This window comes from Carassius carassius, chromosome 1 (genome assembly GCF_963082965.1).
Source record: "Carassius carassius chromosome 1, fCarCar2.1, whole genome shotgun sequence".
NCBI classification, from domain to species: domain Eukaryota; kingdom Metazoa; phylum Chordata; class Actinopteri; order Cypriniformes; family Cyprinidae; genus Carassius; species Carassius carassius.
The window spans coordinates 48633685-48650678 of record NC_081755.1 but is presented as its reverse complement, the minus strand read 5'-3'; the positions used below and the strand labels follow the sequence as shown (position 1 = coordinate 48650678).

Genomic DNA, 16994 nt, shown 5'->3' with positions numbered 1-16994 from the left:
ATTGCTTCTATTGTTCTCATTTATAAGTCGCTTTGGATAAAAGAGTCTGCTAAATGATTAAATCTAAAAAAAAAAAAAAAAACCCAATGTAACCATGTATGATCCAGACAGTAAGATATCTGTTAAAGATCACTTGATCTGGAAAGTATCTGCAAACATCCGACAGACGTCTGCAAGATTTCAGTTTTACATAGCCTACTTTCTAAATCATCTTAAAGACAACATCTTGCAGATATTAATGCAGGTACTAAAATAGACTTCAATGTGATGTACGTGTGCTATATTGTTATGCAGAAACTCAGATGTGAATTACAGATTTTGTCATTAGGAGACATGCACGCTAACTGGTGAAATGAAAATGTAATCTCGCTGAGGAAAATAAAGACTACAATGAAAACAAACACTGACATGTCTGCACAGGCTTTAAGGCTTTGTATACCTGACTGTCTGGTGCAGTTTGAAAGCAGTCAGAAATGTATTTGTGTGTGTGTGTGTGATATAGATGCCAAACACTAACCCAAATAGAGAAGACCAGGTATGGTTGTAACAGTTTTTGTTTCAGCATCTGAAACTCACTGAATGTTTGAACTACAGTGCTCAAAAGCACCCACATTTGTTCACTACAAAAGGAACCAATCTGCAGGAATATCACAGCCCTAATAAGTTGATTTTAAGTACATGGAGTGCTTTACAATCTGCAGGGGTGTTGTAACACATACTGGGGTAAGTTGTAACAGTTGGACAAAAGAAGCAAACACAGCAGCCACACAATGAAGTCTGCTTCAGAAACAGGTTTACTGAAACAATCTTTAAGAACAATACAAAACAATGGCACACTTTCTTGAGCTGCCAAAAAAGCTCCATCTAAACAAAATGAAAGTTCTCAGTTCTATGGAAGGGGGTGCAAAAATGTGTTACGATTTACCCCACCCGTTGTCCAACGTTTAGTTAGCTGTATTAGCATAATGGTTTAAAATCAGCAATGCGTCATGCCAGAGAATCTACAGTCTATTCTAATGTAAGTTGTTTGATTAAAAAAATTAAAAATCTTACACCAAAATCAGTTTTTTTCTTTATATAATCTGCATATATCTATTTACAGCCTTGACAGTCATTCACATAAAACCCATGGTGAAGTGAGTGAATACTGAAATGATCGTAGGACATCAGCTTATCCCTGATGTGGAAATGGTGTTGTTACAATACCTGGTCTCCACACACAGCCCCAAAGAACCACAACTTCCCTCAAAGCATGAAATGATGTAAATGTCTGTTTTATATTGTTATTCACTAAACATTTACAAATCTTTTGTTTCAGATCAGTGGTTCAACAGCTTGCAATCAAACTCAGCAAGTGACATGACTTTAGGAAATGAGGCTTCACTGCATCATGTGATCTGAAAACACTTTAATATATGACACTGAGCTGGAGAACCCACGAGTGTCTAATGTTTTAACATGTCTTGGTTCAGTTTTATAAAGGTAGGTTCATTTTTAATTGATTAATTTTTATATGAACGCGTGTATAAAACAAAAATGAGAGTGATATGTACTTTCAAGCCCGACTAATAACACACAAAACAAGGAACATTTACAGAAACTTCATATTTATGCCATTTAATGATTTGTAGATTAATACACTGAGCTTGGGCTGAGTTTTAGTGGCATTTACTCAATTCTGACCAGCAGGCGTCACCAGCGCTTCAACACAGTGAATCACATACTAAGCAATTTAAAGCTGAGAAAACCTTGTTTTTTTTCCCCACGAGGAGAGACAACAGGAAGAGATGTTGCTGAGCTGGAGGACTGGCAATGATAAGATCACGGTTTGACTGGGACACGTGCAATAACTAAAGACATCTTAGCATAAAAAAAACTTTGATGTCACAAATAAATATGAAAATGGTAGATATAAATGATAAATACTGTTAAGATGTGGCCATTCTACACGCTTATAAACTATATATATATATATATATATATACAGCTCAAAATACACAGTTCAGTTTGTCCTGATGGCTGTGTTTATTTTCTATTTTGGACATTATTTAATGAACAGGCTCTTTCTGTTGTTCAGCTGTTTTTCTTCTTTCTTCTGCTGGTGTTTTCAGTCTTACAGCTGGATTTCTTGAACATCTGAAAGCGTTTAAAGCTCCTGCTGCATTTGTCCAGCTGTTTGTCCGTCTGCGTCAGGAACTCTAGAGAGAGATGGAGAGTGTTGAAGCAGTAAAACTACAGGACAGTGAGAGAGAAAGAGAAAGAGGGCTGTTTCTCACCCATCCTCTGGATCACAGCGGTCAGCATCGTGTCCTCCTCCTTCTCCCTGATGAAGAACAACAACACATCCATCAGTAATAACGCACAATCATCATGGGACCTCACACTGCTGATCACATGACCTCTGACCTCTGCCTGTCCTGATCCAGGCTGCTGATGATGTCATTCCTCTGCTGGATGATTGACAGCAGGCGTGACATCAGCAGATGTTCCTGATGTTTGTCGTCAGAGCTCCAGTCCTGCTCTGAGAATCACACACACATTCACAATCAGCTACACACTACGACACACAGGACTCAGATCGGTTCATTCACTGTAAACTCTGATGTTCTTCTGAGATTAAAGCAGAATTCACACTGATCAGTATTAAATCACATCAACACAAACATATTCACATGTATGAATACAATTTATTGCGTGTATACCTGGTTTGTTAAAGAGGCATCTGATCTCAAACTCCACATCGGCCTGTTGATCCTCCAGACGCTGCTGCTTCACCCTGAAAACACACACACACGTTACACACACATTATTCTGCTGGTCATGTGGTGTATCTGTGTGATGTGTGTTAAATGTGTGTACTCACATATACACCATCTCTGTGTCTCTGCGCACTAACATGCTCTTCTCATGAACCAGAAGGAACCAGTCAACTAGAAGATTCTCTGAAACACACACACACACACACACACACACACACACACAAACAGTTAGCTTGTCTGTTTACTGCATCTGTCAGCAGCTACTATAGTTATTTACAGTAGACTAAATACTACCGTGTTTTTAATTAGTCTACTTGAATCATGTTGTAGCTACATTTTCAAGTAACCTTTTCTTAATTAAGCCAAGTTAAAGAAAATTATATTCTAAGTGCACCACGCATGAATTTGTAATCATGACGTAAATGTTAAACAAATCACTTGTGTTACTTATAATGCGTTTCCCCCAACACTGAGCATTACCGTATCTGCTGTAGTTGAAGGACTGCTTACCATTGGTGCATCTCCTCATCTCAGTCTCCAGCTGCACTCCTCTCCTCTCCAGCTCCAGGAGACGCTCCTCCAGCTTCTTCTGCTCCGCACACACCTGCTTCTCTGACACGCGTGTGTCTGTGATCACCTGAACACAATCCATCAGTCATCCAGACACTCAAACATCTGGTGCTTACAGAGAGAAGCAGATTCAACCCCAAAGCTCAGAGGAAGAAGGAAGTGTTGTGTTTGTGATCCTGTGCTTTAATATCAAAATTATTTGTGTCCCTGGACCACAAAACCAGTCAAAAGGGTTGATTTTTTAAACTTATCATCTGAAAGCTTAATAAATACATTTGCCATTGATGTATGGTTTGTTGTGATAGGACAATATTGGGTTTTCAACTATTTGAAAATCTGTATTTTCTGAGAGTGCAAAGAAAAATATCTAAATACTGAGAAAATCGCCTTTAAAGTTGTTCAAATTAAGTTCTTAGCAATGCATATTACTAATTAAAATTTTTGTTTTAATATATTTATGCTAAGAAATGTATACGATATCTTCATTGAACATGATCTTTACTTAATATCCTAATGATTTATGGAATAAAGGAAAAATGTATCATTTTGACCCATTGTTGGTTATACATGCTACTTAAGACAGGTTTCTTGCTCCAGGTTCACATTAAATGTTGGACAAATTTCCAACTGAATTAAACTGCAACAGTTGCTGCAAACGTTTCATCGCAAAGCTCTTTTCACATCTAACGTTGAAGGGACAACTATTTATGAATGTTTTTAAATCTGAATATACACAGAGAAACAAATGCATTGTTGAAACTGAAACCTAATCGAATGTATGAATTCATATAATAATTCAATTTAAAGGGTTAGTTCACCCAAAAATGAAAATTAGGCTGCATTTTATTCACCCTCAAGGCATCCTATATGTATATGACCTTCTTCTTTCAGATGAATCCAGTCGGAGTTATAATAAAAACTTTGATCTTTCAAGCTCTATCATTGCAGTCAGTGTGTGTTACATTGCTTCAGTAAAAAAGATGTGAAATAAAATTGGCTAATCTTTTGGACTGAAGCAATCCAACACCCGCAGACTGCAGCAACTGAGCTTGAAAGATCAAAGGCAATTTTTAATATAACTCTGACTGGATTCGTCTGAAAGAAGAAGGTCATATACACCTAGGATGCCTCTGGGGTGCGTAAAACAGTCTAATTTAAATTTTTGGGTGAACAAACCCTTGAAGGGTTTTTTTTTCTCTAAGATTATCTTGTACTGTAAGTAAACCTCTCTTATCATTCACATGAAGTATTGTTCACTCCAGCAGCACAACAAAGACAGTTTGTGTCTCACCTTCCTCTTGATCAGCGGGAAACCATGAACAGAAGCTGCAGCCTGGTGCATGCTGGGAACTGAAGATGAGGTTTTGTGTGCAACTGAGGCTTTGCAGCTGATAGGGTTTTTCTTGACAAAGAGGAAAACAGATAGTCTCATGTTAAAACACACACCACATGCGCACACACACACACACACACACACACACACACACACACACACACACACACAAGCACGTTTGTTTTTGTGTAAAGTGTGTTCATCCCATAGGCGTAATGGTTTTTATACTGTACAAACTGTATATTCTATGGCCCTACACCTAACCCTAACCCTCACAGGAAACTTTGTGCATTTTTACCCTCTCCTTGTAATACCTGTGTCATACCCATGTTATTATACAGAGTTGTGTGCTGATATGTCACAAAAACAAGAGCACACACACACACAGACACAAAAGAGAGTTTGCAAAGAGAAAAATAACCCACAACCACAAACTGTGACTCTTGAGCGTCAGATGTTTGTTTGTCTGATTCTCTGACTGTATGATGCTCACACACACACACACACACACACACACACACACACACACACACACACACACACACATCGACTAGATACAAGTGATAACAGCTTCAACCACAGGTTGAACATTAGAGAGAGTTCACATGACTCTGAAAGGGAAATAAAGCTGCACTCTGTTCTCTATTTCAGTTCATTAAAGTGAAGATCCTGGTTCTTGGTCTGAATTATAGACTCAGGTCGAATCTGCTCTAAACTCAGATCTGATCTCATGAATAAATGATGAATTAGGTTTAAGGTTCTTCATCTTCCGTGATTATACAATCACACATGTGGTACAAATTTTGTCCATTTTGAGTTAGCTTACAGTTTTTTTTTTCAAAATATTTACTTGTCACACAGTTTCTGAAAGCTGACACTCAAATAGCAGAAGCACACACCAAATCACAAGGCCATATACTAATTCTGGCCTTTGACTAAGTTTTCAATTACATAAAACACTTTTTACAGAACACAACACACAGTTCTCTATGTAACACACATAAATCTAACAGGAATTAATAATATGGCAAAGGTGTTTGCAAATGTTTGTGATATTTTGAATGCAGTGCTTCATTTTGCAAGAGATGTAAGGAAGTTTGCTGCGTAAATTTTGTGACTAAAATTAAATTAGTAATTTTGTGCGTAAAATTTTAGGATGTGTATAAAGTTTTTTTTTTTTTAAAGAGGCACATTTTTTTAAAATGTAAGCAGTTAAAAATACAAATCTGTAACTAAGTCAAAGACTGTGAATCAGTCTTTCTCAGGTAAACCTGATACTGAAGCCTCTGCTAACACCAGCAACTCTATTCCCAGTCTAGAGATCATATGACTGAAAACCAGAGGGGGCTAAACATAGAGGAGGCCAAACTTAAACTAGATGAGTCCAAACCAGTGTTGGTTGAATAAACCTGCTGGTTTGTGTCAGTTCTTCAGAAACTAACTTATTCAGTACCTCTTCATCCTTGGACTTGTCCTGCAAGAAGGGGTTAAAGGTCATGGGCCAGTGGCGGGAATGAGAGGATGGAGCCGGAGGAAGATGAGACCAAGGACCCGGATCAACCAGCTTCATCCAGGGATGTTCCTTACGGACAGTGCTCTGAGACGACACTGAGACCAGAATGAGAAAATCACACGAGAAACTTTAAAACATGCATTTCAACTGATACCAATTTCAGATTTCATGACTGAATTTAAAACATCAAGGTAAACCATCACTGTAATAATCACCTATTTAAAATTAAATATACTTTATGAAACCATTATATATAGCAGGATCAAAAATAACAAATGAATAAAATTAGGAAAAATGTATGTGTTTTGTGAGTACTGATTTGAGCAAGACATTAAAAACAAGGTGAAGCACTTGATATAGAGCCACATGCATAAAAGAAAATCTAATTAAGCTATCATTACTGTACCAATATATATAAAGATTCATTTAAAGAATGTTGATATCAACCTAAAACCTATCAACCTGGGTGTTGATGGCACAGTGGATAAAACACATGCCTTTGGTGTGAGAGACCCTGGTTCGAATCCACTGTGAGACACCAATGTGTCCCTGAGCAAGACACTTAATCCCCTGGTTGCTCCAGAGGCGTGCAACCTCTGACATATATAGCAATTGTAAGTCGCTTTGGATAAAATCGTCAGCTAAATGTAAAAATGGTTTTGTACTGATATTACTTTATATAGTTATAAATTGTTTAGTATTATGTATTTCATGTTTTCAGACCTATGCACATGAACAATCACAAAAAAACTCTGCTAATCTTTAATAATAGTGATGATAATACTATTGTCAACAGTGTATGTAAAACTGGTAAGAAGTCAATCAATGTAACATTATTATTTATACATTGTCCAGTGCATGCTGGGAAGAGAATGAATGGGACAGGTCAGAAAAGCTTTTGTCTGTTTGAATTCAAATAAATGCATTAATCATTAATTATCACTGGACAGCTACTGGAAACACATAAGTTGAATGTACCGAAACAGTGTATTTTATGACGTTTACACTGTAGCAATAGTAAAGGTAACATAGTAACACTGAGATAAAGATTCTAACCGTTTTCAGGGCGATGATCTGCTGATCTGGGGGTGGGGCAAAGAGGGTCCTGAGGCTCCGCCCTCCTTCTGGGAGCAGGTTTGGGAGGTTCTTGTATGTCAGTCTCTAATGAGGTAGATAGACGTCCATTATCCATTTTGTCTTCATCCGTCTCACTCCGGTCTCTGTCCGTCTCACTCTTGTCTCCGTTCGTCTCACTCCTGTCTCCGTCAGTCTCACTTCTGTCTCTGTCCACCCCATTACTGTCTCCATCTGTCTCACTTTTGTGTCCGTCCATTTGACTAATGTCTCTGTCCGTCTCTCTCCTGTGTCCATCCATTTCACTCATGTCTCTGTCCGTCTCACTCCTGTAGAAGTCCATTTCACTCCTGTCTCCGTCCATCTCATTGTCTCCATCTGTCTCACTCTTGTCTCTGTCTGTCTCACTCCTGTATCCGTCCGTCTCAATCCAGTCTCTGTCTGTTTCATTGTCTCCATCCGTCTCACTCCTGTCCCTGTCCATCTCACTCCTGTCTCCATCTGTCTCACTCCTGTCTCCGTCCGTCTCATTGTCTCCATCCGTCTCACTCCTGTCTCTGTCAATCTCACTCCTGTCTCCATCCATCTCACTGGTGTTGTTCTGTGAGTATAGATCTGCAGGCCCGTCAAGACCAGAAGCAGGTTTGCAGGGATAACTGCACTGCAGTGAACCCATCTCACTGTTCACTGTGAAAGAGATCGGCAGCAGAGAGCGACGACAGCGACTGCATCTGAAACACACCGGCAGACGATCAGTACAGTGAGTGTGGGAGAGAGTTAGATGATTATGTACAGGTTTAGCTATACCTGTGAGGGTCAAATGTCCTCACTTAAATACTGTAATATCACGACAAATGACAACGGACATTTGACATTGGTCCTCACTAGTTAAAGGGTTAGTTCACCCACAAATCAAAATCATGTCATTAATAACTCACTCTCATGTTCTTTCCAAACCCGTGAGACCTTCGTTCATCTTCTGAACACAGTTTAAGATATTTTAGATTTAGTCCGAGAGCTCTCAGTCCCTCCATTGAAACTGTGTGCACGGTATACTGTCCATGTCCAGAAAGGTAAGAAAAACATAATCAAAGTAGTCCATGGGACATCAGAGGGTCAGTTAGAATTTTTTGAAGCATCGAAAATACATTTTGGTCCAAAAAATAGCAAAAACTATGACTTTATTTAGCATTGTCTTCTCTTCCGGGTCTGTTGTGAGAGAGTTCAAAACAAAGCAGTTTGTGATATCCGGTTTGCGAACGAAACATCTCGATGTAACCGGATCTTCTTGAACCAGTTCACCAAATCGAACTGAATCGTTTGAAACGGTTCTCGTCTCCAACACGCATTAATCCACAAATGACTTAAGCTGTTAACTTTTTTAATGTGGCTGACACTCCCTCGGAGTTAAAATAAACCAATATCCCGGAGTAATTCATTTACTCAAACAGTGCACTGACTGAACTGCTGTGAAGAGAGAACTGAAGATGAACACCGAGCCAAGCCAAATAACGAGTCAAGAACCGGTTGCATCGGTTTTTGGATCACAAGTAGTTATTTTGGACAGTTCAATTCAATAAACCTGTTGAAGAAAAGGTTCTTTTGTGCTCAACCTAATGACTTCATTTGCGATGATTGCCCTCGATTCAAGCCTTCGGTTTACCCGCGCTCATAACACTAGCACAGAATCAGTTCAGAATCAATCACCAAAAGAATCAGTTCGGTTCAGACGCTCTGTGTGTCAGTCTGCTTCACGCTGAGTCACACATGCGCAGTATCATCAGCTCCTCGGTTCTCGAATCAGGCGCATCTGACAGAAACGGTTCTTGACTCGTGAACGATCTGGCTCGGCTCGGTGTTCATCTTCAGTTCTCTCTTCACAGAAGTTCAGTCAGTGTACTGTTTGAGTACATGAATTACACAGGGATATTGGTTTGTTTGAACTCCGAGGGAGTGTCAGCCACATTAAAATAGTTAACAGCTTAAGTCATTTGTGGATTAATGCGTATTGCAGACGTGAACCGTTTCAAATGATTCAGTTCGATTCGGTGAAGATCCGGTTACATCGAGTGATTCTTTCACGAACCGGATATCACTACACTGCAGTGAACGCGCTCACAACAGACACGGAAGAGAAGACAATGCTGAATAAAGTCATAGTTTTTTTTTGCTATTTTTGGACCAAAATGTATTTTCGATGCATCAAAAAATTCTAACTGACCCTCTGATGTCACATGGACTACTTTGATGATGTTTTTCTTACCTTTCTGGACATGGACAGTAGAGCTGAAACAACGAATCGATTTAATCGATTAAAATCGATTATTAAATTAGTTGTCAACTAATTTAGTCATTGATTAGTTGCTAAATAACTTTTATTTGCCGTAAGCGGCTCATTTCAAATCTGCGGTGACCAAAGTGTGGCAGTAATGAGCCACGGGAGGTTTTACTCAGCCAGTACAGCAGGAGAAGTAGCGAATAGCCAATAGCTGGCCTTGTTTTATGTCACGTGCTTCCCGAACAGCGTCTCTGCAGTATTCAGTGGGATGTGGGAGTACTTTACTTTGAGCCTTCAAAAAAGAAGAGTAACCTGTAAACTCTGCACTACTGAACTGTTTAAGGGGTTGTTCACATATCGCGTCTTTTGCGGACTCAAATTCGTTATTTCCAATGTAGACGCGCAGTATGCGCGCTCATAATGGAAGCGGCGCGGTCATGACACGCACGCTGTGCAACGCGCCCATTTTTCCAGGCGCGTCCGCACCGCATAGAGTTAAAAACATCTCAACTTTTCAGAGAGCTGCAAGCGCACCGCGGGTCATGTGACAAGAACTAACCAATCAGCTTCATCCTTTCCCGTAACAACATTGAAAGCTCAGCCAAGATGAAGGAACAGCTGATCATAGTTGTATATGGATTGCCATTTTGAAATAAATTTAGTAGCAGAGCTACTGCAAGCGATTTTTAGAGCTGCAAATCCATTTATCCTTTGCTGAAATTTTCGCATCTTCATGGAGAGAGCACGTCATGGTTGCTTAGCAAAGGCAGACGCCTCAGGGGCGCAACTGCCCGAGCGCTTTGGAAAGAAGGAGAAAGCGGCGCGCCTAGCGTTTTCCACGTGTTTTTAGGCGCGATATGTAAGACTTTTATTTGTGCAGATTCTCCAGTACAATGTTGTTTGCAAATGTTTAGTCGTAAAAGCTGATAACATTGCTTTTTAACAGTTAACATTTAAAGCTTTACAAACATGTTCTGTGATAAGTTTTTCGTTTACCAGTCGTGCAGCCTAATTATGACTGAATGAAAGAAGTAAATGTTTAAAGATATTTGAAATGCACTTTTTTTTCTATGTATTCACTGCCCTTTTTCACACAGCAGGTTTTTTGTGTGTGTCCAATTTTTTTTTTTCTGGACAACCTTCTGATGGATTTTACTTTAAATTGTGAGTTCCATTCAGGTTTCATGCCACTGGCACTTTATTCGAAGGATTGTTTACAATTTCACAGCATAAGCTATAAAGCTGTTTCCTAGTAGGGCTGCAACTAACGATTATTTTGATAATCGATTAATCTGTCGATTATTTTTACGATTAATCGATTAATCGGTTTATGTGCTTATATTTTAGTTTTTCCCATTTTTTCCCCAAGTAAATTATTAATAAATGGTCTTTATCCTTCAGCATAGATTTTTAAGAGATTTTAACCATTTTGCACTGTCATATCCTAATCAAAAATATACCTGGAGTTGTTTTATTGTGTTAGTAATCCTTTGTCGAACTCTTCTGCAATCAGAACACTGACCCATACTCTAGCAAATTTCACAAGGAGATTTAAAATAATGTTTTCACCATGGCAGTCCTTAGAGCTCCTAAAGTAGTTTAACATCCCGAACGAAGCTTATTAAGGAATCTTTCAGAACATATTTTCACGAAGAATAAGGATAAAACAGAATAAAATTGCAGTGCATTGTATTTTATTATTTACTGGGAAACAGCTTTATAGCTTTTGCTGTGAAATTGTAAACAATCCTTCGAATAAAGTGCCAATGGCATGAAACCTGAATGGAACTCACAATTTAAAGTAAAATCCATCAGAAGGTTGTCCAGAAAAAAAAAAATGTCACACACAAAAAACCTGCTGTGTGAAAAAGAGCAGTGAATACTTAGAAAAAAAGTGCATTTCAAATATCTTTAAACATTTACCTCTCTCATTCAGTCATAATTAGGCTGCACGACTGAATTTTGAACTGTTAAACGACAAACTGCACAAATAAAAAACAAATAAAAGTCTTAGGGGCCGTTCACATATCGTGCCTAAAAACGCGTGGAAAACGCTAGGCGCGCCGCTTTCTCCTCCTTTCCAAAGCGCTCGTTCAGAAGCGCCCCTGAGGCGTCTGCCTTTGCTAAGCAACCATGACGTGCTCTCTCCTTGAAGACGCGGAAATTTCAGCAAAGAATAAATGGATTTGCAGCTCAAAAATCGCTTGCAGTAGCTCTGCTACTAAATTTATTTCAAAATGGAAATCCATATACAACTATGATCAGCTGTTCCTTTCATGTTGACTGAGCTTTTAACGTTGTTACGGGAAAGGATGAAGCTGATTGGTTAGTTCTTGTCACATGACCCGCGATGCGCTTGCAGCATTCTGAAAAGTTGAGATGTTTTTAACTCGATGCGGTGCGGTGTTGGAAATAACGAACTTGAGCGCGCAAAAGACGCGATATGTGAACGTCCCCTTAAACAGTTCAGTAGTGCAGAGTTTACAGGTTACTCTTCTTTTTTGAAGGCTCAAAGTAAAGTACTCCCAGTCTCCCACATCCCGCTAAATGCTGCAGAGACACTGTTCGGGAAGCACGTGACATAAAACGAGGCCAGCTATTGGCTATTCGCTACTTCTCCTGTTGTACTGGCTGAGTAAAACCTCCGGTGGCTCATTACTGCCACACTTTGGTCACCGCAGATTTGAAATATGCACGAAATGAGCCGCTTACGGCAAATAAAAGTTATTTAGCAACGAATCGATGACTAAATTAGTTGACAACTAATTTAATAATCGATTTTAATCGATTAAATCGATTCGTTGTTTCAGCTCTATTTCCTAGTAAATAATAAAATGCAATTTACTGCAATTTTATTCTGTTTTATCCTTATTCTTCGTGAAAATATGTTCTGAAAGATTCCTTAAGCTTTGTTTGGGATGTTAAACTACTTTAGGAGCCCTAAGGACTGCCATGGTGAAAACATTATTTGAAATCTCCTTGTGAAATTTGCTAGAGTATGGGTCAGTGTTTTGATTGCAGAAGAGTTCGACAAAGGATTACTAACACATAATAAAACAACTCCAGGTATATTTTTGATGAGGATATGACAATGCAAAATGGTTAAAATCTCTTAAAAATCTATGCTGAATGATAAAGACCCTTTATTAATAATTTACTTGGGGAAAAAATGGAAAAAACTAAAATATACTGTAAGTACATAAACCGATTAATAGATTAATCGTAAAAATAATCGACAGATTAATCGATTATCAAAATAATCGTTAGTTGCAGCCCTAATGGACAGTAGACCGTACACACAGTTTCAATGGAGGGACTGAGAGCTCTCGGACTAAATCTAAAATATCTTAAACTGTGTCTCGAAGATAACTGGTTGAGTCATTAATGACATAATTAAAATTTTTGGGTGAACTAACCCTTTAAAGGTTTCTGTGATGGTTATCTTTAGGGGTTGGGTAGGCCATAAAAATATAACTAATCTAACATAAAATCAAGGGAAGTCTAAATGTCTAATGTTTTCACTAATACAGTGAAACAAATGTGTGTGTATTTAGAGAGTGTGTGTGTGTTCAGTGTTTGTGACAATGTGTGTGTGCTTTACCTGAAGCAGGAGCGGTGATACAGTTGTCCCTTCACCAAAACCCTCTGAATGAGATGAACACGTGTGTGACAGACACTACAGACACTTTTATCTGAAGATCTGACCACATCTGATGAGAACTGAGATAATGAGAGCAGAATTATGAGTTACCAGACAGACCGATGGACAGACAGATGGGTGAAGAGTTGGATAGACAAAAGGACAGGCAGGACAATAAAACAGACAATAAAAAAGAATACACACAAAAAAACATGTATATATAGATACCTGAGTGCAGGTCTGTTCTTGTGTTTTGATGCTGCTGGATTCTTTGTTCACTGAAATCTTCTGACTGACTGATGATGAAATAGAGATTATCAATAAATAAAATGACACATTTCAGTTCAAATGAATTGTGATTAACATGCGTGATCTTTAACAATCAATGTGGTGTCTCATGATCAGTACCGTAAGAGTTTCCTCTGAAGAAACAGTAGAGCTGAGAGACATATGTGATGATGGACAGTAGATCCGGCTTCTCCACAGACACCAGCTCATCTGGATCTAAAAGAGCAGGAATTCCCAGCTCACGCTCCGCAACATCAAACGCCTGACGAAGAGGAAGAAAGTACATGAGATCACAGCTACAGTAATCACAGGGAGCTTCTCTGGAGCAATAACTTGAGATCTGAGATGGTTTCTTACAATTTCTAAGGATAAACAAAACTCTTCAATTTTTTCTTTTTTTTTTTCTTTGAAGAGACTCCTCCATCTCACATTCAATGTTTCAATCTCTTCGACAGCAGGAACTAAAAACTCACCAGACGCATGTTCTCGTAGATGTTGTGTTTGGACAGGGAGTGAAAATCTCTGCAAGGGAGAAACAAACAGAGAGCTGAAGATTCATCAGATACATGCAGAACACATCTGGATAGGAGAAGAAATGGAAGACGCACAGTATTATGTAGAAGAGGTGGAAGACATACAGTATTTCTAAACAGGCCAGAAAACACTACGGATATGTGCATTTGAAAAAGAGCAAGTGTTTTCAAACTGGGCAATCGAGGAATCAATCAATCAATGTATGTTTAGGACTGTGGAATGTTTAAATGTGCACCTATGATAATATTCAATATATTTTTATGATTAAATTACATTCATTCATAAGATTTTATACAATTTCATATCATTTCGCATTGCTTCATTTTGCATATCATAAATTCCTGCGGTTTATGACGGCATTAGTTTTTATCATTTAACAATAGAGGAAAAACTGACCTGTGTATAGCTTTGCAACTGTTTTAACAAGTGGCTTAAGTCGGCTAAAACAACAGTGTCACCCGTGTGACCAGCTGGCATTCATAAAAAAGGTGATACATAGTACAAGAAACATCCCAGACTGAAAGATTACCATTGAATACCATGGTAAAGGTATTGTTTTCATGTGCATCACTCATAATTATATTATGATAATACAGTGATGTGTTGATACTTTATGCAAGTTTCTCTCTTTAACTAGTTCTGTCTCATAGGCTATCCTTTTAAAGAAGAAGATGTATTTTTTCAAAATTAAATGACTCTTACAGTAGATCAGGTCTGTGTTTGTGGATGATGGCACAGAAAGCCAGTCCATCTGTGAATGAAGAGCTCATGTCTGTGATGAGAACATCAGAGTAACCTTCACAAACATCTCCACACCAGTCCTGAAGAGCTTTCAGTGAACACATGACCAGACAAACAAACAAACAAACAAACAAACAAACAAACAAACAGTTAAAGGCTCCTTCAGTGACTCTTCAGCGCTCTTCAGACCGGAACAGAACACGAGACACAGATCAAACCAAACATGACTCTGTTCAGCGCTCTCGGGGTTGGTTTCCAGCTCCGTTGCTTTCGCACAGCTTCAAAATGTTCTCGTTTATAAATGCACAAACAGCTCCATCAGAAGTCAACCCGTTCGGGATCCGCATCTGTTTTCAGTGTCGGTCCGTCAGTCTTGCTCCGGTTAAACGATTAAAATTAGATTAGATCAAACCGACTGATGATGGCGATCACAGTAAACATCAGCAGCGAACAAACACGGATCCTAAAACTGTAAATCCAACAGATGAGTTCAGATTCTCGTAAAACACGTTTCCCGCACACGTCTGAAAACAAACTCATTTAAACACAAACACGCTGCTTCTGAAAGTTTGAAGTCTGAAAGTGAATTTCCTCTGCGGCTGTGGATGAGAGAACAACTACAGAGAGCAGCTTTGAGCGTGTGCAAAACACACGCGCGCTCGCACACACACACACACACACACACACACACGCACAGCGCCGGTAGTGTTTAGCGATTCAGCAAATGAAATTAGACATATTTAAACTGTCAGATAACTAAACAAATATACTCAAAAGGTTTAGGTTTAGTTGGATGTTTTAAAACAGATTTGAACGGTTTACAACACTGTTCATAACCGCGTAAATGTTAACATGTTATATGACAATATCGCTCGAGCAATCTTTGTTGTGAGTCAACTCGGAGTCACAGCGTCACCTACCGGAGACAAACAGCGTCACGTGACTCAAAAGTGAAAGTGAAACATGTTACATTTTGCTGATACTGAATTCTAACGGAAGACATTTCACCTCGAGTGTCTTGTGTGCTTCTCAGTACCGCCACAAAGTCGACAAGCTCGAAAATATAGTTGTAGTTATATTTAATACACTGCAAATCATCTTTAAAGTTCACTGCATTTAAATGAATGTTTTCTAAATGTTGCATAAACTAGTCATCTGTCTCTTTTTTGTATTTGTTTATTAATCACTGGCCACATTCTTAAAGTCAGCATAAAGAGAGACCAAATACTGAAAGAAAAATGACTTGGCTAACAGCAACTTAAGAAAGTCTTAACAAAAACCACATGGTTTTCCATTGGTCTCAAACTGCTAGTTGAAATTCTGTTTATCATATATATATATAATAATTATTAAGACTATTTTATGTTGAGATCAGGCAACCTTAACACTAAACAGAAGCTTGTACAGACTGTCATAAACATTTACAAAACAATTAAACTGTATTCATTAAACCCTTGAATTCTGGGTGGTGCTATGTGATCGTTTTCTGGATTAAGTTTTCACACACACCAGGAAGCAAGCAATTAACTGTAAGAAAAGAAAAGACTTGCAGTGCAATGTATGAACACACTTACTGTAGGTGGCGGCAGAACCGTTGAACCTGTCAGTAGTGCAAATCAACATTTGATCGTTTTGTTTTTTATTGTTGCTTCACACACCCATTTGCTGAGAAAGATTATTTAAAAAGATTCATTCACACACTTTAGGCATTATGAAGGTATTTAATAGCTGTCAGATACAGAATAACACACACACACACACACACACACAAACATGTCAGAAAAAAAAAGAAATGATAAAGAAAATATGGTGTTTCAGTTGGTGTCAGATGTGGAGGACGAAGAGATTTCACAAGCATTTCTGACATTGGCAAAAACAAACAAACAAAAGAACAACAACATTGTGGGGGAAAATAAAATTAAATAAAAAATGACAGAAAACATGAAAGATCAAAATCCTCATTAGATGAAGGCTTACATCAAGAACAGACTTATGAATTTCTTGCCAAACAACAAAATATGCACATTTTGCATGGATTTCTAAACATGTCTAGATGGCTTAAATACTCTTTAACACCTCCTTCACATCTGAGGAATCTTCTCTTCCTGTTCAGTGATCCTCACAGTCACATTAAACACAATGAGAAAGACATGAGGTCCAGGACTGGATAAATAAACACTCTTCATGATCTCTGTCAGTAACTCTTCAGGGCTCATCTCCGTATCGAAGAATCCAGAAGGATCAACTACAGACGTTTTTCTTCC

The 16994-nt window shown here is 38.5% G+C and overlaps 1 protein-coding gene across 1 annotated transcript; it reads right to left on the bottom strand.

Moving 5' to 3' along the window:
• Positions 1-1904: 1904 nt before the first annotated feature.
• Positions 1905-15383, bottom strand: LOC132153590 (MICAL-like protein 1). Its single transcript, XM_059562694.1, has 14 exons — positions 14692-15383; positions 13929-13977; positions 13576-13717; positions 13396-13463; positions 13129-13247; positions 7232-7980; positions 6116-6270; positions 4621-4731; positions 3270-3396; positions 2864-2942; positions 2703-2776; positions 2407-2521; positions 2277-2323; positions 1905-2198 (listed from the first exon to the last, which is right to left on the bottom strand). Exons 1-14 carry the CDS (start codon positions 14832-14834, stop codon positions 2074-2076), a joined length of 2103 nt encoding a protein of 700 aa, XP_059418677.1. The 5' UTR covers positions 14835-15383; the 3' UTR covers positions 1905-2073.
• Between the last annotated feature and the right edge of the window lie 1611 nt (positions 15384-16994).